Genomic DNA, 26,164 nt, shown 5'->3' with positions numbered 1-26,164 from the left:
ATACATACAGAGGTAGGAGCCGGTTACTTTTATGTACAGCTCTCCAGACTGTGCTGAACGTGCTCACCAGGACTGAGGAGCGAAGATTTCCAGCTGCCAGACACCCTTGTATATGTGGCAAATCCAGATACTTGGATGTGGATTTGGAGTGTTTCTGAGCTTAGTGACATACTGCGGAAAATCTTGATTGAAGTTTCGTCTTGCAATTATATCAAGATTTTTTTTTTTTTTAAGCTGTGTACTGTGCTGACTTTTTGAGTTGTTTTTAAACCTACTCTTAAAATTAGCATTTGGTATTTTGAAAGTATTGTATATATTAATCTATTAAATTCTTCTAGTAGGTTAAATTATTTATTAATTCAATCTAATTGTTTAATGTGTTTAAACATTGTTGGCTTTTCTTGACAGTGGTTTTTTCCTGCTTATTACTGCAAGTAGGCAACCAGCTTATCCCAGGAGCTTGCCAGGTTATCTTTTGTTGTTAGCTAAACCAGAATAGGGTTTCGGTTTGGACTCCACCAAGGTGGTGGCAGGCATTGGTAGGGCAGAATATTCAGTGACGTGACGTACCAGTGTATGAGGCTGATTTAATGGATATTTTGCAAAGGCTAAGCTTTTGCAAATGATTTTGACAATTCAGCTTTAAACAAGATGTCTGGGCATATTGTCCACTTTTCATCACCTACGCTTGTAATATTTTCTAGCACTCAAGTTGATGGATATTTTTACCATCATATAATTCTAAATTATTGTGGAAGAAAAGCTGAAAATAATCATTTGACGATAAAATTTAACTTTTTAAATATATAGATGAGTTAATATATGCAGACAACTTTCTGATTCAGCTTTTAGTTGTAGACATGGTGCCTTTGTGCACCTCTTCTGCAATATGTGCCTCTGAGGTTGGGGATGCCAGAGTGTTCCTGATGGGTCTGGCTGCTCTGGGTCTTGAAATTCCCAAGCAGTGATGCATGAAGTGTGGTAGGTGGTATGTAATTTCACAATGGTAGATGAGGTATGTTATTTAGAACCTAAATTTTAGGTTGCAATTGCCCATATTAGGATTTTTATATTAGCTTTTTTTTCCCTTTTTTTTTTCCTTTTTGGCTACAAACCCAGTTCAAATAAGTTCCATACTTGAGGAGGACTTTTTTTTTTTTTCAGCCTTCAAAAATGATGTGAACATGAATTGTTGTTTGGGAAGTAATTAGGTTATTGACGCGAGACTGCTAGTTTAATGAATTTCTCTTAATGGGATGCATCAATTGAAGTGATACCTCTGGAAGGATTTTGTGAACGTTTTAAATATTTTTTTGGTGCTCCATAGAGGTGAACTTTTAAGAACGAAAGACCTTTTCTCTAAAAATTAAAAAATAGAGTTGTCCAATGTTTGTGTTTAAAACAAATACTCTCTTGTTTGTTTAGCAGAGTTGACTCAGCTTTGGTTGGTTACCATAGTTCATCACTGTTTTTGCATTTCCATGTGAATTTCTAGTAATTCCCAGGCTTGGTTCAGGTTGGGGATCTTGTTGTAGCGCTTCCCTTAGCTGCCTGGGGAGCTGTGCTTCTCTTCGTTGAATTTGGAAAAACATCAAACATGACTTAAGTCTTGATCTAATGTCCCTCAAATGTCACTCGCTGCTCAAAAACCAAATGGCACACAGTCATGCGGTGGCTGTGGACACAAGCCGGAGATAAAAGGCTTCACTCGTTTTAAATTAGCTGTTGGATGGATAGCTGCAATGGTGAGTTAATGCTGGTTGAATGAAGTACTAACTACTACAAGACATTTTGAAAAATGAGGAAAAAATACTTAAAATGTGCTACAGTGTTGTGGGGAGCAGTGACAGCTTGGTAGCATTTAATTGCAAGGAGATTACAGCTGGCTGGTCAAGTTCTTTGCTTTGTATAAGTGCAGCTGTGCAGTAGTCGGTTCTTGGTTTGTGTTGTCAGCAAAGCTGTTGCCCCACCTCTGGTTCTATGTCTGCTGGCAGCCACTGCCAAGACGTTCATTTTTGAGCTTCACTGTGAAGGCTGACAGCAGTGTCCATGTGCCTGGAGCTCTTGAGAGGGCTCGGTTAATCTGCTCTAACAGTTGGATCGGAAGGACAAGCAGCTGGGAAGATCAGATTGGTATTGAGTTCTGGCTCCACCTTGACTTCTTCATCTGAATTACTTTATCGGCGTTGGTTACTTGGTTTGATCCCAGTTTGCTGTTTTAGTCCTCCTGCTGCCTTTTGCCGCTCCAGTTACGTAGATGCGGTCTCTGCTCACCAGTTGGATTGTTGCTCCTGGGCTACAGTGTTCTCTTAAGCAATAAAATTACAAATAAATACATAACTTGATTGAGTCTGTTGGAAAATTAAATAATTTAATAACCAAGAGCAGCAGTACACTGGAATACAGGCACCTTAGAGTATGGCGTTCAAGAATTCAGATAAAATAGTGTGGTTTTGTCTCTGAGTGAGTTCACTTGGTTGGTTTCCATTTAAACGTTGATCAGATTGGAGAAATGCAGGTACGGAGGAGAAGGAAATTCAGATTAGGGTTTAGATTCCTCAATATCCTGATTTGACGCACTACAGATGCTGATGGAGCTTTTGGTAAACTCGAGTTTGTGCGTACTTGCACGTTGCGTTAAAGCCATTCAAAAGATCTGGATGTGGTGCCCACTGGTCTTCACTGCTGTTTCATGCGATTTCATATTTAATGTATTGTGACCTGGAAGACATTATCGAATGTCAGATTTAAAAGTTTTGGGATTGCATAAACTGCTTGGGTAGATAGAATGACTTTTAAAATGTTACTTAGAAAAACTGTTTTAAAGAAGTGTCGTTTGATGGGTTTTTACTTGTGAATCTTAAGTAGTATTAGTGGTTAATGCCTGTGAATAATTAGAATAATCTTGAGCTAACTTTGCTTTTTTTTTCCTTCCTTTCTCTCTTTGCAGGAGAAAATGGCCAAAATGGAGGTCAAGACGTCACTTTTAGATGACATGATAGGGGTGGGAGATATGGTTCTTTTAGAGCCACTTAATGAAGATTCATTCATCGATAATCTGAAAAAGCGCTTTGATCACAGTGAAGTATATGTGAGTATACGTTAACAAATAACTTCCTATGGGACCTGTGTTGCCATTATTGAAATACATGTGTATCTACAAGGATGCACATAGACTGAATATCTGAACATAGACTATTGCATTAGGCATATTTTAACCTTTCTATTTAAAAAAAATAAATATATATAGAACACCTTTTAAATCTCTTTTAAAAGCTGTAGACCTTCCCATACTACATTATTTGTATATGATCTTTTCCATCTGGGATGTTTTTCCTTTTTGTTCTTCCCCATTGCACAACACTGTGGGCGTCCAATTTTCATAAGAAACTGTTCCAAACTGATGGTAACATTGATTTTGATACTACTTTTGTTAGAGGGCGAAGCAGCTACAAATAAGCAGCTTCCAGGGAAGGCATTTCCAGGATGTTGGAGCAGGCTGATGTACAAACAATGTATGCTTGGAATATGCTAGGGCTACCTTAAATGTTGCCTGTTGCCTTTGATATGAAAAAAAAATGTTCATTAGATTGGTTTGATTTTAAACTAGTAACAATGAGCTTGGGTATATGTGGGAGTAATCAAAATCTTCAGGCCTATTAATCTTTGAATGATGATCAATAGGAGAGAGGTTGTAAACCGACAGCTGAAGCACAGGCTGGGAATGAAGAGGCAAATTGTGATTCCAGTTAAGCCTTTCATTTCCTGCTTCATCTCTCTTTGTTCTGTTTTTGTTAAAATGTGCGTAGCGTTGTGTCTATTACACTGCTGCGGGTGTAGGAACTTAATGATTTGTAGAGGCTTTTCAAGACCTCTAGAGAAAGATAAGTCTTTCAAGAGTAAAGCTGCAATGTTTAAGTCCAAGCATGGCTATGATCTGCAAGCAATTGTCTGCGGTTTATTACAATCAAATAGACTTGTTCTGTGTTTGATTATAACCCTTCCCCCTTTTAATTTTTAGTGTTGGCTATATTTTCCCTTCTTGCTAAGCAATCAGATCTTCATGGTTTCATTATGCTTTTTTCCTTTCCAACCTCCAGTAGGGGAGGATCTGTTATTTTTGTTTGCTTCCTCTATCCCGTTTTATTTTTACTTTGTTGTAATCTGTGCTTTTGCACCTCTGCAATTTATTCTCTGCTGCATCTTTCTTCCAGAGTAATTTTCCTTCTCAACCATGCCTGTTTCCTTTTCTGTAGATACTAGCTTGGCAAAATACAGTTGTGTGTATGTGCTCGTGTATCACTTCCATTTACTTGCTCTTCATGTTTGGACTGACAATTTAACTAGAAAATTAAAGTAAGACAAGGACTCTTGGGATCCATAAAAACCTTGTTAGAGAAGAAACCAGAAAGGTCTGTGTTTATGGAAAGAAAGATTCCTTTCAAAATGGGTTAAAGAAATCTCCACGATACCTCTGAGAGAGATATTTCCAAAAAATTGTCTTAAATTTCTTCTTGTTCCCTGAAGATGTAGCCTGTTCCCTTTTGCTAACCCGTAGGCGCTGATACAGGCAGGTAGGTATCAGGCTCCTCTTTGCTGCACTTTCATCCTGCTCGTGGTAAGCCCTTCGTAGTCAACAGCTGCAGTGGCTGCCTCTGCTGGGATTCAGAGTTTTATTCAGTTGGTGGCTTGTATAGTGGACCTCAGTTTTAGGGTTAACGCTGTATTCCTAATACCTACACTAAAGTGGGTGTTACTGAATCATTTCATTCCACTTTAGCTTGAGAAAATACGAAGGAGAAGGGAAGAAAATGGAGGCATTTGCCTAAAGCTTGAAGATGGCAGTTCTGCCTTGCCCAGTCATACCTGAAAGTTTCATCTCAAGTGTTAAGGATACAAACCTATCCTGTGAGGGTACCCTAGATGTGCAGTCTCTTAGTAAGGATTGCCATAAGCCATACGGGAGTGGATTGCTCAAGACTTCCTATGTAAACTGCTACGGATTTAACGTATTTAACTGCATGTTTTTATAGAATTTAGACCGGATAGCTTTTTCTTGAAAGAAATCAGTTTGAACGACAAATGGGTAATCTGTTTTATCACCTATTACATACCAGCTGACAGCCGTGTTCAAACACATGGTTCTTTGAGGCAATGACACTGAAACCTGTATTTCCTTGAGTTTCTGATTCTGCCTGGCCTGGCACTGAGGTGCAGTGTAATTAGTTGTATTATGTGCTTTGGCAGGTGATACAAGGTGTCACTTTCCTCTAGCAGTGTAGGATCCTTTGCCTTGCAGGTGGGAAAGACTAATACTTAAACATGCTCTGTTGAGAAGCTTGAACTGCTGCCAAAAACAAAGGATTTTTTTTTTGCTAGCTGAATCATTCCCTTGTAGTTTGTTACAATATCTTTTGCCCTTTTTATCTCCAGTTTTGTTTGATCATGTGATTTATTTATTTTTTTAAGGTCTTACAAGTACTGTTTGTGAATCCACGCTGTAAAGTCAAAATGCTGCAGATCTTTGCAAGTATTAAAACATTTTGTACATCAGCAGTGAAAAGAGTCGCTGTTTAAGTCTGTGCCACCTGCTGTTACCAAGTCGACAAGTTACTGAGTTTGGGATGCTGCAGGGTTTTAATTACCAAATCACTCAAGGGATATCTCCTTTTCGTGTCAGTTGAATTCTGCTGCCCTGCAAACTTCATTCCACTATTACTGTTCTAAAAGTTTGCTGAAGTATGGACTAGTTGGAAGGGTGCTCGCTGCAGCAATCGTGCATTAATTCTCACGCACAAACTCTTCTCTCCCTGTCCCTTATTGTCACCCACTTTCTTCTCCCCAAACCTCACTCGTGGAAAGCACGCTTTGCATTTCTGTTTTTAGACTTAGACGAGCACAATGAAGCCTTTGTTACATCTGGAAGTAATGTTTGATTTACCATGTAAAATCCGTAGTTTGCGTGCTGTCCTGGAGAAACTGAATTAGGCCATTGAAGAGCTACTGTTGGTGCTTAACAAAGACTGCAGATTTCTGCAGCTCTAACAAGCTACAAAAGTTGATCCCTCAGGATCCCTTCAGAGGGCAATAGAAGTAGGTTTAGCCTCCTGTGGTTCAGGTTGTGTTTTAAGCTCAGCCCATGTGTCAGTGCCCAGCTGTAGCATTACAAAAAATCCTGTCTCCATTTAAAAGTTTAAGTCAAACTAAAGCCATATGAATGGACTGAAATGTTTCTACAGCAGTTGACCACAGCTCTGTCAACATTAGGTTTTAAGCAGTTTTCTGTAGGCTGACAGCTGTGTCTGTGCTGCATATGTTAGTTTTAAAACGGACTTGCAGTTATAACCTTCAAAGGGGCTTGTTGTGAGGAATGAGACCCGTAACATGGATGGTTTTGAAAATACTTTAAAGTTGGCCAGACATTGCATAATCGTGTTACCCAGCCTTCACGGGTAGATGTGTGTCAGGTCAAGCCTTCAGTGAACGGTGTCAAATCTCCCTCGTAGCCAAAGATGACAAAATAAATAGGCTCCAGTAAAAAAAATAAATATGAATTTTGTCTTTTCTAGTCTCTTTCACAGTAGTTATGTTTGATGCTGAATGTTCAGCGATGGAAATCCTAATGCCATCTCCATTCATCCGTTTGAAATGCCAGGTCTTCTCCCCAAGAATTCCCCTTGCAAGAGCATCCAGCATTCATCTGGGTCCCTGGTGGTCCTCTCACCACCCTGGGCATGACTGCTTGTAAGCCCTTCAGGAAAATTAGCTGAGTTTTCATTCCTGGGACGGGTCTGATGCAGGATGCAATGCATGACAAATAGCACCTCTTAAACCAGTAGGCAGACGGGTCCCAGATTTGAGGAAAGGAGAGGTATAACTGCACTTCTCTTCCCTGACTGTGTTTGAAGTGCTTTCTTAGGCCAGCAGGCTGCTGTGCAGACTGACTGGTTCCTCTTTGGATGTCAATACCAAAGGACACATTTGTGGATAAGCTCTAAGAGCCAGCGTTTCAAATTTCTCATGTGCCATGGTGCAAACGGGGGGAAAAAAAGTACCAGTTCTCTTACCAGTCAGAGAACAGACTACGGCTTGATCGCCCGTTGTTCATTTTTATGTGTATTTCATAGAAAGTTTAATGGACTTGGGTGTTAGGCTGCATACCAGAGCGCGAAGCTGGAAGCTGTGCCTGTAAAAATAAGTATGAAGGCTGGTGGAGCTGGAGCAGGGCCAGTCACCCTCCTAAAGACCATCAGATTCGGCAGTAATCTCACGCTGAGTGGCTTTGGGGTAGTGCGTGCGTTAATTGGGAATGGGAATCTTGGAGTTTAGTCATGTCTAGAAATGCCTGGGGTATGTCTGACCAAGAAAAAACTCATTAAAAAGCTGTAATAGTTTATGATACTATTTTTGCAACTCTTAAACTTTTCATTGATAAAATCACTTTTCTTGCAAAAGTTCAATTCTGTAAGTATCGGTAACAAAAGTCTGCGTGAATTTCCTTAACACAGAGTGAAATGTGATTCATGGGCCATGCAGTGAGCAAGCAGGAAAAACATCATGTCGCTTATCTGAAGGGTCAGGGGATTGGGGAAGTGGCAAGGGAGGTGTGAGCAGTCTGGAGGGGAGCGGTGCTGCGTGGGCACATGGGAGGCAGCCTTCAGAGGCCAGAGCTCACTCTATTCTGCTGCCCTGCACATTTTTTCCTGCAGTTATGTTGTTTCTTGAAGTCTTCCCAGAGCTGCAGAGGTCAACATTTTGTTCATGACAACAAAATGTTTGTTTGCTTTTTGCTCTCTTAACAAAACAGAATTTTTCTCTGATGTCAGCATTTAATTTGTATTTTCTGCACGTGGAGCTTGTGGGCCGCTTTGGGCAAGAACAGTCTTATGGTACTGAACACATGTTGTTTTATCACTGAACTATTAAATATTTGGCATTCCAGTATAATAACTCAGTGTTAGCTGCTTGAGGTAGCATCCTTGTGACTGCCTTCTGGTAGCTTGGCTTGTGGTGTGCTTGTACTGCCGGCTGAGGTGCTTTCTGGTGATCTCTATTGTTTGGATGTTTTGGGGGTAGCCTTTTTGTTTCTGATTTGGCTTTACTCGACTGTGTCTGTTATTTATTCCCGCCTTTTTTTTAGCTACCTTACAGTGTTTGGGAGTTTACTGAATTGCTGTCAAGCCCAGCGGCTTTGTTCTGCTGCACCCCTATCAGATCTTCCAGCTACTACATTTGAAAGAAGAGGGTGAAAGACAGAAATACATGACTGAGATCCATTGTCTCGATCTGAATCGGCCTGGCGTGATCATCCCTCAGTATAACTCCACTGGTGCTGCGAAGAACAGGGGTTTGTGGTAGTGGGTTACATCAAATGCAGCTGGCTGGGTAAATTTTAATTGCAACACGCTGGTTGAAATTCAGTTTTGTTCTCCATTTCATTACCTTCTGGATCATACCAGCATAATCCTGTCGGTCTTTACAGGTTGTTTGTGAGGCTGGGTGGAGTCCTTGGTTGGTTTTGAAGGGCTCATGCAGATTTGGCGGTGGTGTCTGCGTGGGGAAAGGGACACCTGAAGAGTCCGGGACCAGAGCTGTGTAGCGCAGGACTGGGATAGGGCTGGGTGCTGGAGGTGAGAGCAGAGGGCCCCTGCATGGTGTGTGACAGCTCGTTCCCGAGAGCCAGCCAGTTCCTGATCAATCTCTTTGTGAAGAATCCTTCTTAGAGCTGAGGAGTGTCTAATAGCCAGAGCACAGCAGCTTTCAGTCCAGCTGTCTTCACTGGTGCACTTGCTGTTCCCCGGTGGTAGCCCAGGGGACCCAAGCTTCCTCAGATCTTTCTCTTCCTCCCTCGGGGGACGCCTCTGCCGGATTAAACAATTTTCCCAGCGGTGCCTCCACAGTTTCCCTCGGGAGGGAAGATACTGGTTTGCAGCAATAATATTGTTGCAGCTGCCACAGGCGAGGGCCTTGAAGCCTGCCGCTTCGGATGCGGAGAAGGATTTGTGTGCCCCAGGCACATCTTTTCCAGTGATATCTCGCAGTCTAATAAGAACTATTCTGCCTCCCTATAAAACTTGCTTTGCTCGTTATCGCATCAGAAATCCTCTTGGCCCTTCACATCAGCCCACCCCAGTAAAACCAACTCAATCACTTGCCTGGAGTAAAGATGCTTGCAGCCAGCAGGTTGGTTACTTTTAACTTTGAGGTACCTTGTGGGAGGAAAGTTGCTTATCTCAAGGCATTGCCTTGTTTCCTTTTCTTTTTGTACAGCACCCACGATGCTGAGCGTGGCAGCGGAGGCATTTATTTGTAGGGCTGTATGCACTATCCTCATAAGGAAGTAAGAAAACATGAGTAAGGATCACAGAAAATAATGTGGATATTGTGGGCTGCGCGTAGAGGTCTTCTTCCCTATACATTCCTTCTTCTTGTCTCTTTGATGCGGCACTTTGAAAAAAGAGAGAGGGTGGTGTGGGAAATGCCTCCCATAGGGCCCCCGCAACTGCTACAGAGCTGGCTCTGCCCCCAGAACGCTGCGTGTTCCTTCATTAAGGTGATGAAGGCTTCTGGGGCGCTTCTTGGTGATTTCGGTGCATGTTACACGAAACACAAATGGAAGATTAATGAAAGATTGGCAAATAGCAGCAAAAATGCCCAAGTACTGTAAAAATACGGTGTCTCCCCCCTTTTTATTCATACAGAAATAATGGGATGTTTTGGACTGAGTCCTCTCTTTAATGTTTTCTGCTATTGTTTCTTGTGCACGTTGAGACGGGAGGTTTCTTGGCACAGACTCTATCCAATCTCCAGTTGCTGTTTGCTTATGAAAACAAGTCTTTATCTTTCCCAAAGTTAGCAAACATTGATGTTCCAGGGTATTTAAATGCTTTCCTTAAAATTTCTCAAGTCTGCTTTGGGCTGACTTCTCCATCACCTACTTTACAGATGCCACCTGTAATTGCATCCTGTATAGGAACTCTGCTTATTTGCATAAAAACATCCGAATGCAGTCAGAGGGGTGGATGGTTGAGGTGATTAATCTGCCTCATTATTAACAACATTAGAGCCTGTCATGATGATCGGGAGGTTAGCAGTACTCTTCGGTGATCAGCAGAGAAAAGTCTGTGCCCTCCAGAAACTTAGGAGAGAAACCCGATAATCTCTGCACATGCATCCTCTTTAAGTACTTGCTTCAACTTGTCATGCTTCTGTGTCTTTCTCTGGAAGAGGCTCTGTTGTTACTTCAGGGCTCTAAATCTGATTGCAGTGCAATTAAGGGCTGGATCCCGGTCGGTGCAGGCTGCCTGCAGCTTGTTCAGGCTGCTCTTTGCACAGGGACTTGCAGGATCAAGCCCGTAGCGGAGTATCGTAGCAGTTTGCTATCCTTTTTGACACAGGTTGCCCGTGTCATTTTTGTTTGCTGTGGGATATAGGTAGGCAATTCTGCCTTTATGGTACCTGTCTGAGCTTTGTGTCTTGAGTTATTAAATCGGCCATCGACATGTTTGGTTTATGCCAATATATTTGGGATGTATACTAGTGGTGAAGTTTCTCTCCTCTATCAGTAAGATTATTTTACTTCAGCTGTTGACACAGTTTCTTCTTTTGCTTGATTTTTTTTTTTTCTTCCCAAGTTCAGGGAGTCATTGAGTGCTCTTCTATGTACTTCTACTAAGTTTTTTCTGTCCTGTCCAGGTTTTATGATGTTGCCAGTCATGGTTAATAAATGCATTAAATGCATATGGTATCTTACCAGGATTGTTTTTTTTCTTCTCTATTCCAACATACTGACTTTGCCCAGTGTGTTCCTGGGGCTAAAATGTAATGTCCAGGAGGGTGGTCTCCAGCCTTGCTTTAGTCATCGTGGGGGATATAAGTTGTGTTTGTTCAGAAATCCAGTATTCTGTTTCTTCACTTATACAAACGTAATTAGAAATGAGTCCAAACAAGAGTGAGAAGTACTCAGGAGTATCAAGGAGAAGGAGATTTTAAGAGGTTTCCCTCTCTCTGGAGAGTGAGTAAAACTAAGTATGACAGTCTGGTTTGCATCTTCAGTTTACCACAGACTAGACTTTGGAAAAGTACATTTTTAGCATTGGCTTCTCTTCGAGTGAGGGCGATGGAAACTGGCTTCCTTATCTGTAACATCTCACCAATTATTGCAGCCATTTCAGAGCTGATCAGGAGCTTTGGAGAGATGCTGTATTTGCCAGGCAATGCTAATTTGAGGACTCAAAGCACAGTTGTTTATTCTGCTTTTTCTAGAAAAACCTCATAGAAGCTCCTGATCGAGGAGCTAAAATGTTATTAGCTCTGGTCTTTCCACATGATCGTTGCTCTTTGAGATCCTGGGGCCGCGCTTGCAGGAGGTGCCCAGAGGCTCTACTCGTGGCCGTGCTTCCACGGGAGTGCTGTGGGCAGCGCGGACCGAGGCTCCCCGCGGGCACGAGGAGCACTACCCAGCCCTGGCTCAGCGCAGAGTGCAGCTGCGCGGCTTGGATCACAGGTGGAGTTTATTGTCTGCATGCCTTCAGGAAGCAGTGCCGGAAAACCCCCGGATGGAAACTGTAGGATGAAACTGTAGCTTGTTTGTTTGTGTGTTGTTCAAGTACCCAGCCCATCCCTCTCCACCAAACTGTAAAAACACCTACATTGTGATACGCAGTACCACAGTAAAAGTCCCAGAAACAAGCTTCTAAGGCGTTTTTGCTCTTAGTCTGCCTGATACTGTTTTTCTCCTTCTTTTCAAACTTAGTCTCTCTCAACTTTGCAGGTGTTCCAGACATGAAAAACGCAAGGGTCCAAAAGCAGAGTGCATTTATCTATTTTTTCTTTTTGTGGCCAGCCACAACGAAAAACAAATTTGAGCACACGCCGTGATTGTTCAAATAACAGATGATATTTTGAGATGGTACTGATCTAGCTGCTAATATTTATTAAAATGAGAAGCTTTATTACGGAGCAGCGTTGCAGTGTTAAATTTGACAGGTTCTGTCTGCATTTGAGACGGTTCAGAAAGCTGAGAACATGTAAGTACAGGCTGCCTCTGCGTCTGCTGTCTCCTTGGCCTCAGCTGTTCTGAGCATGCAGCAGCACATGTGCTTATGAGTTGGCAAAATCCAGAACCACAACCGCTCAGGCAAAATATAAATTAAAATGAGTAAATTAGAAATACATTCTTGCTGATGTCACATATATATATATAAAATCAGTGCTGCCCAAGCGTTAGTTCTGGATTCCTTCCAAAAAATCTAGTCACACTTCTCTTTGATCTTACTTTAATGTTTTTAATTTCAGTGAATTGTTTTAGTGATCTGAAACTGTTCAAAATCATAGCCACCCAGTACTTTTGAGCCTAATCACTAAAGGAATGGGCAGGGTGCGTATCTGGGCTATTAAAGTCGGTCTGCATAAATTGAATTACCTGTGTCCCCACTAACAATCCTATTTTACTAGAATCTGTTTTCTGTTTCTGTGCTACAGCATTTAAAAGAAAAATACACAGATAAATTGAGCAGCCTTGTTGAGCCCTGGGAATTTAGCACACTTATAACGTACTTGCAGGGCCCTGTACCGATTGGGCATTTTGCAGCAGGAGTCATTTTTGCAGCAGTTATTTTTCTGGACTGTTGCAGGCTACCAAGGGCAAGAAGCAGGGGGTTTGTTTCTAACAGAGCTGCCAAATGTATGCTTCCAGAAGGTTTGTAGTGAGTCAGTGCAGACACACAATGATTTTAAGCTTTGTGTAGAATGCCCCAGGTCCAGAAAAGCTGTCACAGATACGCTGGCGTGACAGCCCTGGCTCTGCAGCTCCTGTTCTACAGCTTTGACTGCCATTGATAATGCTCCCTGGCTTCTGCAGCTGTAGTCTCCTCTCTTCTGTACCCTTGGGCTATTGCAAGGTTAACTTTGTCGGGGAAAATGGCTTTATTAATATACTGTATGCCAGGGTGTGAAATGTTCTCCCATAAGTTGTGCCAGTGGTTTTCTGAAAGCTCCTCTTCTCGAGCTGACTTGCGTTGCCTCGTCCCTGTGCGTTGGATTTCACCACAGCTTAAGCGCTTCCTGGCTGCAGAGGTGTTTCGGGACCTTTTGCTGGGCTCTCTGCAAGATTTGTGCAGCCTCATGGCTGCAAAGGTACACAGGCGTCTCAGGCAGTTTGCCAGTTTCCAGCAGTAGCTTTCCCCAGCCTTTGGCTGGGAAGAGGCTGGTGCCCCATGGGTTTTCCACCGAGTGCCGGTGGGAGCCTCCTGCAGTCTTGCTCTCTCAGGCATCTTCTCAGCCTAGTCTTACAGCTGCTGGGCCAGAAAGGCACGGACAAGCTTGAAGTAGCAGTAACACCTTACCCCGGGCAACGTGTTAGGTTTGCTTTCACTCCTAGAGGGAAAAATTAGGCATCAAAGGGTCTCAGAAATTGCATCTTCAACAGGACGGAGGCTCAACGTGACAAACATTGCCTCCTTTTCCGGTTGGATTGTGATTTAACGTTTTCTTCTGCTCAAGGTCTTAAGCCCTTAATTTCACAGGAATGAGTTGTCTGTGTCGCTTTGATGAAGAATGCAGGATGTGTTGCCATTTGACCTGACAGAAATTTGAATGCTCTTTTCCACAGCTGCAGTGTTAGTGCCCGGCAGTGTTACCGTGCTACGCGGCTGATTCACTGATAAAGCACAAGTGAGAGTCCTTTTGTTCCAGGATCTGGACAAACGCGCCAAGGAGGCAGAATTTGCCTTTGTGACTTACTGCAATAAAGGAGATACTTAGAGGAAGGTGTGTAATCAAGAGTCTCTCGTTAGCAAAACCTGAGGAGACAACAGATCTTGTCCAAACTCGCATAAGAAAACCGTGGCAAAGCCAAGAGAGAAATCAAATTTCCTGACTGTGCTCGGTGCTTTCATCATGAGGCTGTTCCTCTGGGGTTTCGCTTTTTCCTTAAACAGGGAAAATAAAGGCTCTCTGCAGTCCCTGGGGGGCCACTCTACGGTCTCCTGCTACTCCTCGGCATTCTCCTTCCAGCGCTGGAATGTTTCTGAGCTTGTTGCTCACTCAAGGGTTTGAGCCATTTATTTTGTTTGTTTATCATAGAGGTCTGGTGGGAAGGCAGATGTTATGTGGGAAAGCGCTTTTCTGGATCTGTTTATCCCAGCTCTGTGGAATCTCACAGACCACCACTAGCAAGGAGCTATTAGGTATCAATTGTGAGATAGTGGCATTTGGAGAAGAGGGCGTGTATTAGTTCTCTTAAGCAACTTTGCAGCAAGAACAATGATTTCTTGGCGTGTTTTGGGTTGGAGTTTAAAATGGACATTTGTACGGCTTTGTTTCTATATAGTCATTCGACCTTTTGAAATATTGGTATTTTAGGAAGTGCTCCGTATTTGTACGTGTCTGACAATAAACAGCTGACTTGAACTCCCAAAATACATTGTCTAGGCAGTACTTAGCTACGAAGAGATGCTTCTGAATAAATCTCATTTGAATGCCTGCATCCAAAATTAAAAATCAAGCTTTTTGCTTTTGCCCATCTTTCTTTGCCTTGGCATTTCAGGGTGCTTCAAGAAACTTAGCAATTAAACTTTATGCGTTTATGGTAGCAGGAGAGCTGGAAAGGGCAGGTCTTTGAGTTGCAGAGAATTCCTGTTTCTAAATACAGACTTCAAGATCTGGCCTGTATCTGTCTTCGGCTCTACTTTCCAACACAGATTTCAAAATGGGCTGAATTCACAGATTTTTAAGATTTATGAGGAAACGAGTTAACATAGTAATGTTTTATCAGGAAGGAGCCCTAATGAGGGTGTCCATGCACTTGTGAAGACTAGAAAGCTTCTTATTCTTGCCAAGAGTTTGTAGGTTTGCAAAGTGGCAGAGCTGTAGAGAGAGCAGAGCAAAGACTGGCTATAGAAAGCTAATTTTTGGATTTTCTTATAGTTCAGTGCAAGAGAGCAGGCACAAATAGAAAACACTTTCTATGTTGAGGGGAGGATGACCACAAAACTAAACCAATTTATCATTTGAAGAAAATGTATATGAAGTACACATGACTGCGTATTTGAAAGAAGCAAAGATCTACAAATTTTGCAAGACACAAATCTGTTTTCCAGCTGCCTCGGTAGCCTTTGGGGTGCCCCCCTCACGGGCAGATTTTTGGCCGTCCCTCTCCTGAGCCGCAGCCTGGCCACCGAGATGTGAGGCAGTTTCGGGCTTGGTCCCCCTCGCCACATTTTCCACGAGCTCTCGATGAAGCCAGTTTGTTTCCAGGGCTCTTGGGCTGCTCTTGCTCGGCTGCGTGGGGGAGATGTTTAGCAAAGGATTGCTGGCCAGTTCCCCTCTCCTCTGGAAAGTATGCGTTGTTTGGGAATGGGGAGACGAGAGCCCAGTTAGTGGGGCGATGTGTTTCGTCGCAGCGGCAGTTGCACGAGGAGTTGTCAGCGGCGGCAGCTTCTGGTTTGTCCTGTGGGCAGGAAACACTGCGAGGAAGAACTGCGAGGGTCTCTGGAAGCCTTGTGCTGCTTGTTTTGTCGCTGCAGTCTGGTTTGCTCGACCCTGCTGTAAATCAGGCAGAAAATGCCGGGTGAGTTCACAGCGTGCTATGCATACGTGTGCTGCGGCAGATAGGAAATTCTGCTCTCCTTGCTTTCTGCTTAGGACCAGATTTGTTTAGCAGTTAGCAGAAAATTGCTTTAGACGTGAAAGTTAGATACGGGAGGGTTGCAGCAGCACTTAATACTGTCAGTTTGTGACTCAGCACTCTGCCAAACCCGCTGGTGAATAACTTGGGCTCCTTCCACCTCTGTTCCCATTTAGAAAATGCTTATTATGGCACTTCCCTCTAAGAAAAACTGTGGAGATAAGTCCAAGTAGTGATTGTGAGGTGCTAAGGTGTCATGGGGAAGGAGCCATTTAAACTCATAGACCTATGTAAAAATCATTGGGTTTTCTTCAGCATTTACTAGCAATTGTAACCCAAATAACGGGAAGCTGTGGCTTTTGTGTGTAGCCATTACACCTCAGGGGAGCCCCCACTTACTGAAAAAAAATGTTTTCCCAGGTGTGTTTATTCATTTCATGGCTGTGGAAAGAGATACCAAGTACTTGGGTTTGACTGTGTGTTTGATAGGTCTCTGCAGGCAGGGCGTGGAGGGATTGTGGTATTTCTTGCCACGCGGGTGTATTTGATCGTGGCTCTTGCAGCTGAAGACGGGTATGGAGAGCTGCAGAGGCAGGTTGGCTGTGCCTGGTAAGCTGCTGTATGATGGCCTTCTTCATTCAGCTCGCTGCTGAGGAAAACCAGTGCATTACCCATGCTGTTTTCCATGGGTAACAGCAAGTTTGTGTAGCATCTGTGCCCATGAAGCATCATTTTTCTTTCCACACTTGAACTGCAGCATCGCTTCTGCATGGTTCTGTATGAGGGCACGAGGGCTGCAGTGAAGCTCATGCCATGTTTGCATGTTTCTTCGTGTACGTCTCTGTCCTTTTCCCTTTCCCTCCCCAACTAAATTAGTCAGAGAAGCATTTGTATGATTGGAGTTTGTTTTAAAAATGTTCTTAGGAGGCATTCCGTTCTGTAGAATTATTTACTGGGTATCTGACATCGTTTGGTGAGGAGATCTGCAAAGCATTTCAGAATGTGTGTACGTATTTATTCATTGTTACAACTGGGCTTTTTTGTTGTTGTTCTTTTTGCATAAGTAGTAGATAGGAGAATGATATATAAAAGAAAAATCCACAATGATTTTTTGTGCATTTTTTTCTTTCAACAGACGTACATTGGCAGTGTGGTGATATCAATAAACCCCTACAGACCTCTACCCATTTATACTCCAGAGAAAGTTGAAGAATACAGAAACCGAAACTTTTATGAGCTCAGCCCCCACATGTAAGTACAGTGAAGAAGCTTTAGTTTTCATGCTGTCCTGAAGCAGATGGTGCCAGCTGTCTTTCTCATCAAAAGGTCTATGTTGATTAAAGCAAACATAATACCCTCCCCCACACACAGCAAAAAAAAAAAAAAAAAAAAAAAAGAGAAAAAAGTTCATCCTTATTTTAAAGAGAAGTCGAGATGAGTTACACTTTTTTTCATGTTTTTCATTGTGTTTCATGTATTTAGATGCTGGTACATGCATTTCAGAACATTTTCCTGTAACTGCATTGCAAGTAGTCTGTTTTCAAGGAAATCCACTTCTTGCGAAGTCTAGATTGCCTTGTGAAAGCCTCCAAGTGTTAAATATGTTTGAGTAACATAGTATTCCTCTGGGTATTTGAAACTGTTAATTTCTCTTTGCACAGTTCAAAAAATGAAAAAACCCTCATGATGACTGTGGAACAGATTGGTCGTACCTGAATGGCATCTGTGGGAGAACAAAAACTGTCTCCTCTGGTCTGTTCTGGGTGGAAATGAGGCAATTCAAGAGGGCAGCCAAAGTGCCATAAATATGTAATATAAATCGTAACGCTAAAACGTATTGCAAATATACAGTATTGCCAGTATACAGATCATATATTGCAAAATATGATTTGCATACGATGTAAATTCTAGGTCTATATTTAGGAGCGGAAGGCTGAAAAGTAAGTATAAACTCATATTCTGATTTTGTTCACCTTCGGCGATTCCTCCCTGGGGGTGCACACTGCAGAGAAGCCCAAGGCCTGGCCAGCGTCACACCTCTTTCCTGAGCTGGGAGGTGACCGTCAGGATCAGACATGACCCATATCATTCGGGCACAGTCAGAGTTCCTGGAGAAGCACTGGTGAAACCCTGTCCATAACAGGATGAGACTTGGATCGAGGTGTGGTGGTGTGGCTGGACATGAGGCATCTTGTCTTCAAGGCCGTATGTTGTAGTAATTGTTTTATCTCGTTAGACGTCGTAGTGGCGAGGTTAGAGCCAGCTGTTTCTCTTTCCCGCGCGATGCTGGGGTAGGGAAATGCCTCCAGCATCCTGTGAGGTTGTCAGCACGCTTTGCAGTTACACGTTCAAGAGGCTGTGTGGAGTGGTCAGTGGTCGGATAAATGACTACACGTGGCCATAAGCTTCGGCATCTTCCTCTGGTGTTAGCTTTTAGATTAAAAGGAAATTATGTGTGGAAAGACATCTGGAAGTTATTTTATTCTGATTAATTCTTTGCCTTCATACTTCACCTGTAACTCCTCCAAATACATTGGCTGAAATGCAAACAGCCAATTAAGCAGATCAAATGAGCTTCTGGTCCTTTTCTTGGTCCTTTTGGATCCAAACTTTCACTATGTTCAGATTTTCTTCACAGCTTTGTTTAGCGAGCACAATTGCTTGCTGAATTAACACAGTTGCTTGCTAAAAGAACTTTCTGCTTGACTAACTTTGCTCAGTTGCATAAAATTTGCTGGCGTATGATGGAGGATTTTAAAAATAAAACCTAGGAGTAACAGTTTGTCTGACATTCTGAAAGTCAGCACGAAGTACTTGGTTACATGTTGGACAAAGTAATATATTGATCTCTGCTTTTCCATTTCTCCTGTGAGAGAGTTTTCCAGAATAAAAATGGTCAATAATCATTCCGGTACATATTTTTTCATTGCTTAATCCAATGAAATATACATTCTACTTTGACTAGCAAAATGTTTGTCTTTCAATATTAAAATGTAAATTAGTTTCAAGGTAGTAAGGGCAGGTGTCAGAAGCTTAGAGTGAGAGACTCAGGGAAAAGAAAGGAGAACCTGAACTGAGTAGGAAGTAGTTTCATTGATGTCATTCGTTGCTAATGACAGTAATTGTGTCAACAAAAATGTCAGGCTGCCATCTCAGAATGAGAACTCCTGGAATCCAAGCACTGGAAATCCACTCTTAAGAGCAGTAGGCTGGGGAGAGAAAATATTGAATTTTAACTTATGTCAGGAAATCTTGACTGTGTATTAGTAAGGCAGTTTCCCTCGCAAGTTTAGTTACAGTGCCAAGTCATGGAACGTTACAAGACTGATTTGTCTGGGGCAGATGTGATCTCTCCACAGGTTTTCTTTATTTGCTATTGCTTCTGTATGAGGATTTTGTCTTCTAACACCCATTAGACAAAATATCCTTAAAAATTATGAAATAGTTTCTTGCAGATTATGAAATAGTTTCTTGCAGTTTATTCTGAAGATGCGGTGCTTTCATTTCATGTTTCTGTAGTTTGAAAGCTGTTACCCTGTGGTGACCTTGCTTTCCTTCTCACCTGTGGGAAGATGCTAATGAGAACTGGAGACGCGAGCACCACTTGTCTCCTCCAAAACTGGTAAACTTCTGACTGTCTTTAAAAGATGCTTCTAAAATACTGTAGGTGCATAAAGTAAGTGTTACGTGTGCTGCCTTACCCCACGTCGGACAAGCCTAAACGGCCTTGTACTGGTAGCCTAAGGATTCGCACCAGCCTGGTTGTCCCCTCTGTGACCACAGGGCTGGACCAGGAGATGTGGCCGCGTGGTCCTGCTGCAGCCAGCCCAGCCTGGCATTGCCCCAGCCTCGGAGCTGGCAGCTGATTCTGGGGTTGACAGATCTGGGAGCAGCAGGCCACTGCTGGGGGCAGGGTTCAGGCACAGCTGATTGCTTCGCTTCCACAGACACCCTGCAGTCCTCGGGGCTCAGGAGCGTTAGTGCAGAGGTTGTGTGGCACATTGCAATGCGGGGTGTTCCTTCTGGTGCAAGTGTGTGTGTGGAGGGGGAACCACAGTAGTTTGTTGAGATCTACATGCTTGGTTTTCTTTGATGTGTGACTCTCCATTGAGCTGTGGCCTCTTCAGAAGACCTGATTTTGGGTAAGCCCACTGCACCAGTTCAGTGTGCTTTGGGAAGGACTTCTGGTTCCTGTTGTGTAATGGGCAAACCAAAACTCTTGGTTGTTCATAAGGAAGCTAATATATATGACCTGGAAAGTGTGCTTGTAAATGGAGCTATATATAGTATGTTTGTTATTTCCGTGTCTCCTTTGGGCAAATAATCAGTCTAATTGATCACTAGTGCTAGCTAGAAAAGTTCGCACAATTTATTGCAAAAAAAAAATCTAGCAGTGGTTTGGACTTGATGAAATTCCTCTAGAAACTAGTCTGTGTGGCACCAAACACTCCTGTCTGAAGTAAAGGTGTTGTCACCTGATGGCTCACGTTCTCTAAGGTCTGCCATTTCAGAGAGAACCGCCTGGGTTGGGTGGCCAGGCTTTACACATCAGTGTCTCTGGAGCAGACTGCTGAGGGACATTTCCGGAGCTAGGGCTCTCTGTGGGAGTTTCTGGGAAATTAAGATTTTAAATCACATTTTGGTTGTTTTCCAGTAGTTTTTCATATGGCCTTCTGTCTGTGCTTGGGGTACATGCAAGCGTCTGGATGTGAGGGATTGTGACAGGGAGGGTGTGCTTGAGAAATCCAACTGTCCCAGTGAAATAGCAGGCTGGGTGAGAAAATGAAAAGGGAAGGAAAAGGAGAGGAGTGTATAATGACGTGAAGGAAATCCATACCTCGAGACTTTTTTCCATACATGGTCACTGAAGGAAACACAAAACCATGTGAGTGGAAATCTGTTCATGTGTTTTCTTAACCCTAATCCGAAAGACGAGGGGAGTCATCACCTTCTCATCTACCCTGTGTTTCCTCAGCAGCATCTACAAGAGTGCCCAATGCTTGGGTGATGCTAGTTAATACTTAATTGCAGGTTTCAGGCTTTTTTTTTTTTTTTTTTAACTTTTTAAAATGCTCTTTGGAAACTAGAGAGGCTGCAAATGCATCTTGACCAGGCAGCCACAGGATCCCTGGCAGAAGGAGTTCCTGGTCAGATGATTTTGGATAACGTTATACCGGTTAAAATTGGATCAAAGAGTTTTTATTTTTATAGTCCATTCTTCTCTAAATTCACTGTTGTTGTGGCACCGTGTAAAAAGTGTTACTTTTCTAGGCCTCTGGAATGCTTGTTTTCCTACTCTGTGGCTATTTGCATAGCTGCAGCAGGAAGTTTACCAAGCTTTTTATTTATTTATTTATTCCCCCAGTGTTTTGTTAATCCTTAATGTTTTTGTCTTTATCTGTGAGGCAGGATCAAACTTGTCTCTGACTCGGCAGGACAGAGTATGACATTTCAGTGCTCAAAGAATTTGCCGCTTGATTTGTGCAGTCCTCACACTTGTGTTCTGCTCTTTCAGTTGATGTAATTACCCTTTCAGTTGATGTAATTGCTGTTTTGCTTACCTTGTGGGTAGCCTAGACGTGAGAGACAACCAAGCTGTCTACCTTGCTAATTTATATCGACTTCCACCAGTGACAAAGGCGGCTGCTGGAATCTTCAAAGCGAAGGCAATATGAAATAAGCAGTTCATCGTACCATTTATTTGTAGCCATGGTGCTGTATCACTTTCTTACCAGTAACAGGTTTGCTCTATGGGATTGCAGAGCAGGTGCTTTATTGCATTTCCTATCTTAACAGCAGCTGCTGGCTACCAGCAGCTCTCCATCTCTGGCAGGTAACATGCGGTGTGGCTCTCTGCTCCCCTTCCCAGTCTGAAATGCCTTAACTTCTCACTTTAGAATTGCAAATTATTTTAAGTTGAGGAACAAAATAGAAAGTGGTAACTGTACTGCTAGCGACAAGTTGCAAGCCAGTAAGAATTTGTAGTCAACACACTTTTTTTTTTTTTTTAAGAGATGCACCAATATATTTAAGATGAATAACTGGGACATCAGTAAAATTTCTGGAGGAGATTTTTATCAGACAGCATGCTAGAAATGTGACTGATCTGCCAGTCTATTGAATTCCACTTGGGCAATTTTGCTGTACATTTTATTTACTTGTTATTAGTATTTTGGAGTCAAATATTTTCTGAATAGACAATAGTTTTGCATTAAAAGCTTTCAGATATATAGAGATTTGTAGACAAGTCCTGAAAAATGGTCTGCCTTTACCTAGGATGCAACTACAGAGATATCAACCTGATGCCTCTTACAACGAGGAACTTAATTATGTGTTCCTCGTTTCAGTGGTCAATGTATTAATAGTTCATGGGACAAATCATTCTCATATCTGCAGTTATATTGACAATAGGCAAAACTGGCTGTTACTTATTCAAGTCCGGACTGTTTTGAGTCAGTATAAGCAGTGAATATAGAAGTTATAGTTCTGCTTCTGGCTTTTTTTGTTGGTTTTCCAGGATTGCATGTCTTCAGAAACAGTAAGGTTATGGTAACATTTTTTATTTAAAAAACAACATTGATTTAAAGCAAATATTTTTGTCTGAAGGGATGGTGACGTCTCAGCTGTGAGGGGTAGTGGTTGCCTATATGTAAAACTAAGACATTCCCCGTAGCCATCAGTTTTAAGATACACATTTTATTTGCTGTAGAAGGGGCTGGTGGGGTGAGAGCCTGTGCTAGTTTAGTGTCCTTCATTGACCCTGCATGTTTATTTTAACACTTCCTTTTCATCTTGACCTTTCCTCATCTTCACGTGCCTTTTTTTTCCTTTCTTCTTTATTTGGACAACTCTGCTAACACCCCAAAGGTTTTGCTCAGCTCATGGTACCCCCTTTTTACAATCCTCTGGTTCCTATTCCTAGTAATTCCTGACTTCTTCAGAAATTCACCCTTTGGACTCATTCACATGGCTCAGCAGAGTGCCTATTTCTGAAGAGATTTGTAGTCAGGGAAGACAATTACTTTGATCACTTCAAAGGTTAGTTGGCAAAATTAACCACTGGGCAGGGCGGCAGGGTTTGCAGCTGACAGAAATCATAAATAGCAGTTAAGGAAGACTGCCTGTGTGTAATATTTAAACTCGTGCTAGGAACGAGTTGAAAGAAGAAAGCGGAAGGAAAAAAACACAGAAAATACTTTGGAAGGGGTCAGGCTTTAGGCTCTTGACCTCTACAGAGTGGCAGTACTGGATATGGCATATCCATGAAGATAAATCCCTCAAGCGTATAAATGACAAGAGGATGAAACATCACGCTTGCTTCAAGAGTCAGCAGGACTTCATGCCTGAGAGGAAGGAGCCTGTTGTATTGCAGGCTGCTCGCCCACCTCCCATGGGTGCACGATGTCCTGAATTTTTTGACAGGAGCCCCCAGAAGTGCTGAGAAAGCAGAGTTTTGAGGAAGGCAGCTGTGATGTGGCTGTCTCGAAGCAGCCATCTGATTTTCTGTAGAGCATTTGGGAAGAGACTTGTGAGATTGAAAGCTTAGGACATAAAGGAAGATTTTTCTTGCACGCAGCAATACATTAGACATTTTCCTGAAATCTGAGCAGGGCTGTTTTAGTTGGTTTGGGTGGCACGTTATGCAGCCATCTGACCCCAGTGCTTGCGAGGTGAATGTAGTCTTATCAACGTGAACAGTAGCTGCTTGTGTGCTGCTGTTATTAGATCGCATGAAATTTTGTAATAATACCTAATAACACCGGAACTGATTTATAGCAGGTCGTGGGGCTGTAAGGAGGCTCAAAAAACGTACCCAACGCCCAAGGAGTATAAACAGCCTGGAAAGCAGTGCGCAGATGAATGTTGGGCTTTATTTTAATTTTTAAAACAGTCTGGCGTGACATTTAGACTGGATTACAAAGTTCATTGGAACGAGCCTTTGCGTCTGTCCTCTAAGGAGCTTTGTCTAACTTAAGAAATGAAAAGGCCCTTTACATTTTTGTTTGTGGCACCGGTGCATGTTCCTCCTCTGTAAGGGCTTGGGAGCTTGGCACGGGGGATTTTCACCAGGAAAACGCACGGTGCTGTTTGTAGTCGCAGAGCATGGGGCTGCCGGAGTGTTTATGGCACAAGAAAGCCATTCAGAAGCACCAAATCTGTGGGTTTTATGGGTGGTTTCCTTTCCATCTGGCAGTGGTGTCACGAGCATGTCACAAGGCCCTTCGCCCTGCGCAGAGCCCACCTCACTCCGGTAGCGCGCGCGCGCTTGTCCCTCAGCCGCCATGCATGGTCCTTGCCGGCTACAAGGAGCTGGGCACTGCTGGAGAAGCCTGCAAAAAACGCAAGAATCGGTACCTTGAAAGCAGAACGGGTTTGTAAGGGAAACGCTGAACCGGAGATCAGTTCCAGATGCTTCTGTAACTCCAGAATCGTCATCGTGGTGCACGAAGGAAAATAATCTTGGGGGATCCTTCGTGAATTAACCGCTGGCTTAGAGCCTAAGCAAAATCACTTTGTTTTCAGTACAGTTTTCAAATATTTACCCATACCTCTGTACACAGCATACTTTCACATTTCACTTCAGTCGTGTTGGGGATTAAGAGTCAAATGTTTTTAGTTATCTGTGACAATCTCTCTCTTTTCTTTCTTCTTTTTTTTTTCTTTTTTTTTTTTTGTGATATGAGTGCATTTGGGATAGTCTGTGTTTATTTGTAAGCATAAAAACATTTCGTTTTGGCTAGATTGTTAAAGCCAAGATTATTAAAAAAAGAAAAAAACATACTATGTGTTGGCTATTTGGAGATGTGTGTTAATGCTCCAGGAGTCTAAACTCATGGTAACTTTTTTGCCAGATCCCATTTCTCTCATTTTCCTGGAACTGAAACTTCTGTCTAGAGCTCATATTATGCCGTTGATATTTTTAGGACATAGAATGCTGAGGTTTTCTTTTAATTAATTCACACTGTCACATAAAGCCGAATCCCACTAATGCACACCAAGGGCTTGGGAATCCATTCAGCATGACCGGCTGAATGTTGTGAATGAAATGGGCCCTTTGTTAAACAGGGAAAAGGAATACTGAGAAACTGAATAATTTTTCATTTTTGTAATGCACTTCTCCAAATTTGTCAATACATGGCTGCTCTTTATGTCTTTGGATATTGCAAACTGTTCCCTTTGCAGCTTTTTCTCTTGTACATCTAGGCTAGAAATCAGACCGACGTTTTGTGTGCTGCTTAACACATTGAAATTCTTCTGGTTAGAAAATTGACTGATGTGATGGTAGAACTTGGAAATAAAAACAATTTTAAACACCTCGTGCAGCTTTCTATGTAACTATATTTAAAGAAAGGATCTGGATTATATTTAAGAAAGGATTTTCATTAAAATGTTGGGACTTTTTGCACACTGGAAAGAATGAGAAGTACTTAAAGGAGACACTGCTGTGTTTCGGTTTTGAGATCCAGACTTAAAAGTGAGGGCAGGTAGAGGCCCTATTGGAAACGAGAGAAATCCCGTTTGATGCATGGTGTGTACATGGATCAAAATTTTCCTTGTGCCTTCCCTAACGTGGCAGCATGGTACTCTGAAGAAATGGGATTTCAGATTGCAATTAAGAACAGCTGTCATTCTTTCTGGGGAAATGTCTCATTGTGCTTAATGGTGCCTTTTTTTTTTTTTAAGCAACTTATAACACACCAGCAAATGCCCATCTGCTATGCTAGGAGCCTTTGTCATGATGTTAGAGACAGCATAAACAAAGCTAATGTTTAAAGCCTTGAAACTTCAGCGAAAATCCAGCTCTCTTACCACCTTCAGAGGCACTTTTTCCATTCAGTCTCCTTTTGTCTGTGACTATCTGCAAAAGGCTCTGATTTCTACAACTCTGAGTACATCGTGGTTAGTGTAGTTTGGGTTATTAAAGATAAACTATTTCACGTTAGGAATTACGAAATACACAGTCTTAATATTTACTGTCTAGCACACTGAATAATCTTTTCCTTATGTTTTGGATAGATAAGAGAGCTGGGACTGGGGTTTACAAATAAAGCTCTGAACTACAAAGACGGTTTAATTGTGGTCATTTCTGTAAATTAGTTCAAATCTGCATTTTTTTTGTATACACAGTTTCCTTCTGTATACTACAGAAATGATTTTTACATGCTAAGCCTTGTGGAGTTCAAGCCAGAACTGACCATAATCACTCTGAGACAATTCTCAGCAAGGCTGTGACCTCAGGACGGAAGAGGTGTGTGCGGTGGGCATCCGTGTTGAGGGGTAGCAGAGCAGCAAGGGATGCATGGGATTTGGGTATATATATATGTTTGAACAGATGTCTATTTATAGACTGGACAGGCTCGTTAGCTTGGTGTTGTGCCTGAGCTAATGAGCGCACAGGATCTTTGAGATGTGCCTTAGTCCCTGCTTTACCCAGGGGTTCCCAAGTGGTACTTTATTTCAAAAAGTGAGCTGGAGGTGAAATAAAGTTATGTGAGGCTGCTTAAACTCCTTGGTTTGTTAAGAGTACTTAGAGTT

At 42.4% G+C, this 26,164-nt stretch overlaps 1 protein-coding gene across 6 annotated transcripts in view; it reads left to right on the top strand.

Annotated features, from left to right (window-relative positions):
- Positions 1-26,164, top strand: part of MYO1B (myosin IB) — a 185,761-nt gene that overhangs the window by 86,423 nt on the left and 73,174 nt on the right. For all 6 annotated transcript variants that reach the window (XM_066999045.1, XM_013187484.3, XM_066999046.1 and 3 more), the window contains 2 exons: positions 2,951-3,091; positions 16,764-16,879. In XM_066999045.1, the coding sequence (XP_066855146.1) occupies positions 2,951-3,091; positions 16,764-16,879 (257 nt within the window). The remainder of the gene's footprint in view (positions 1-2,950; positions 3,092-16,763; positions 16,880-26,164) is intronic.

Source organism: Anser cygnoides, chromosome 6, assembly GCF_040182565.1.
Source record: "Anser cygnoides isolate HZ-2024a breed goose chromosome 6, Taihu_goose_T2T_genome, whole genome shotgun sequence".
Lineage (NCBI taxonomy): Eukaryota > Metazoa > Chordata > Aves > Anseriformes > Anatidae > Anser > Anser cygnoides.
This window is presented reverse-complemented; position numbering and strand designations above follow the sequence as displayed.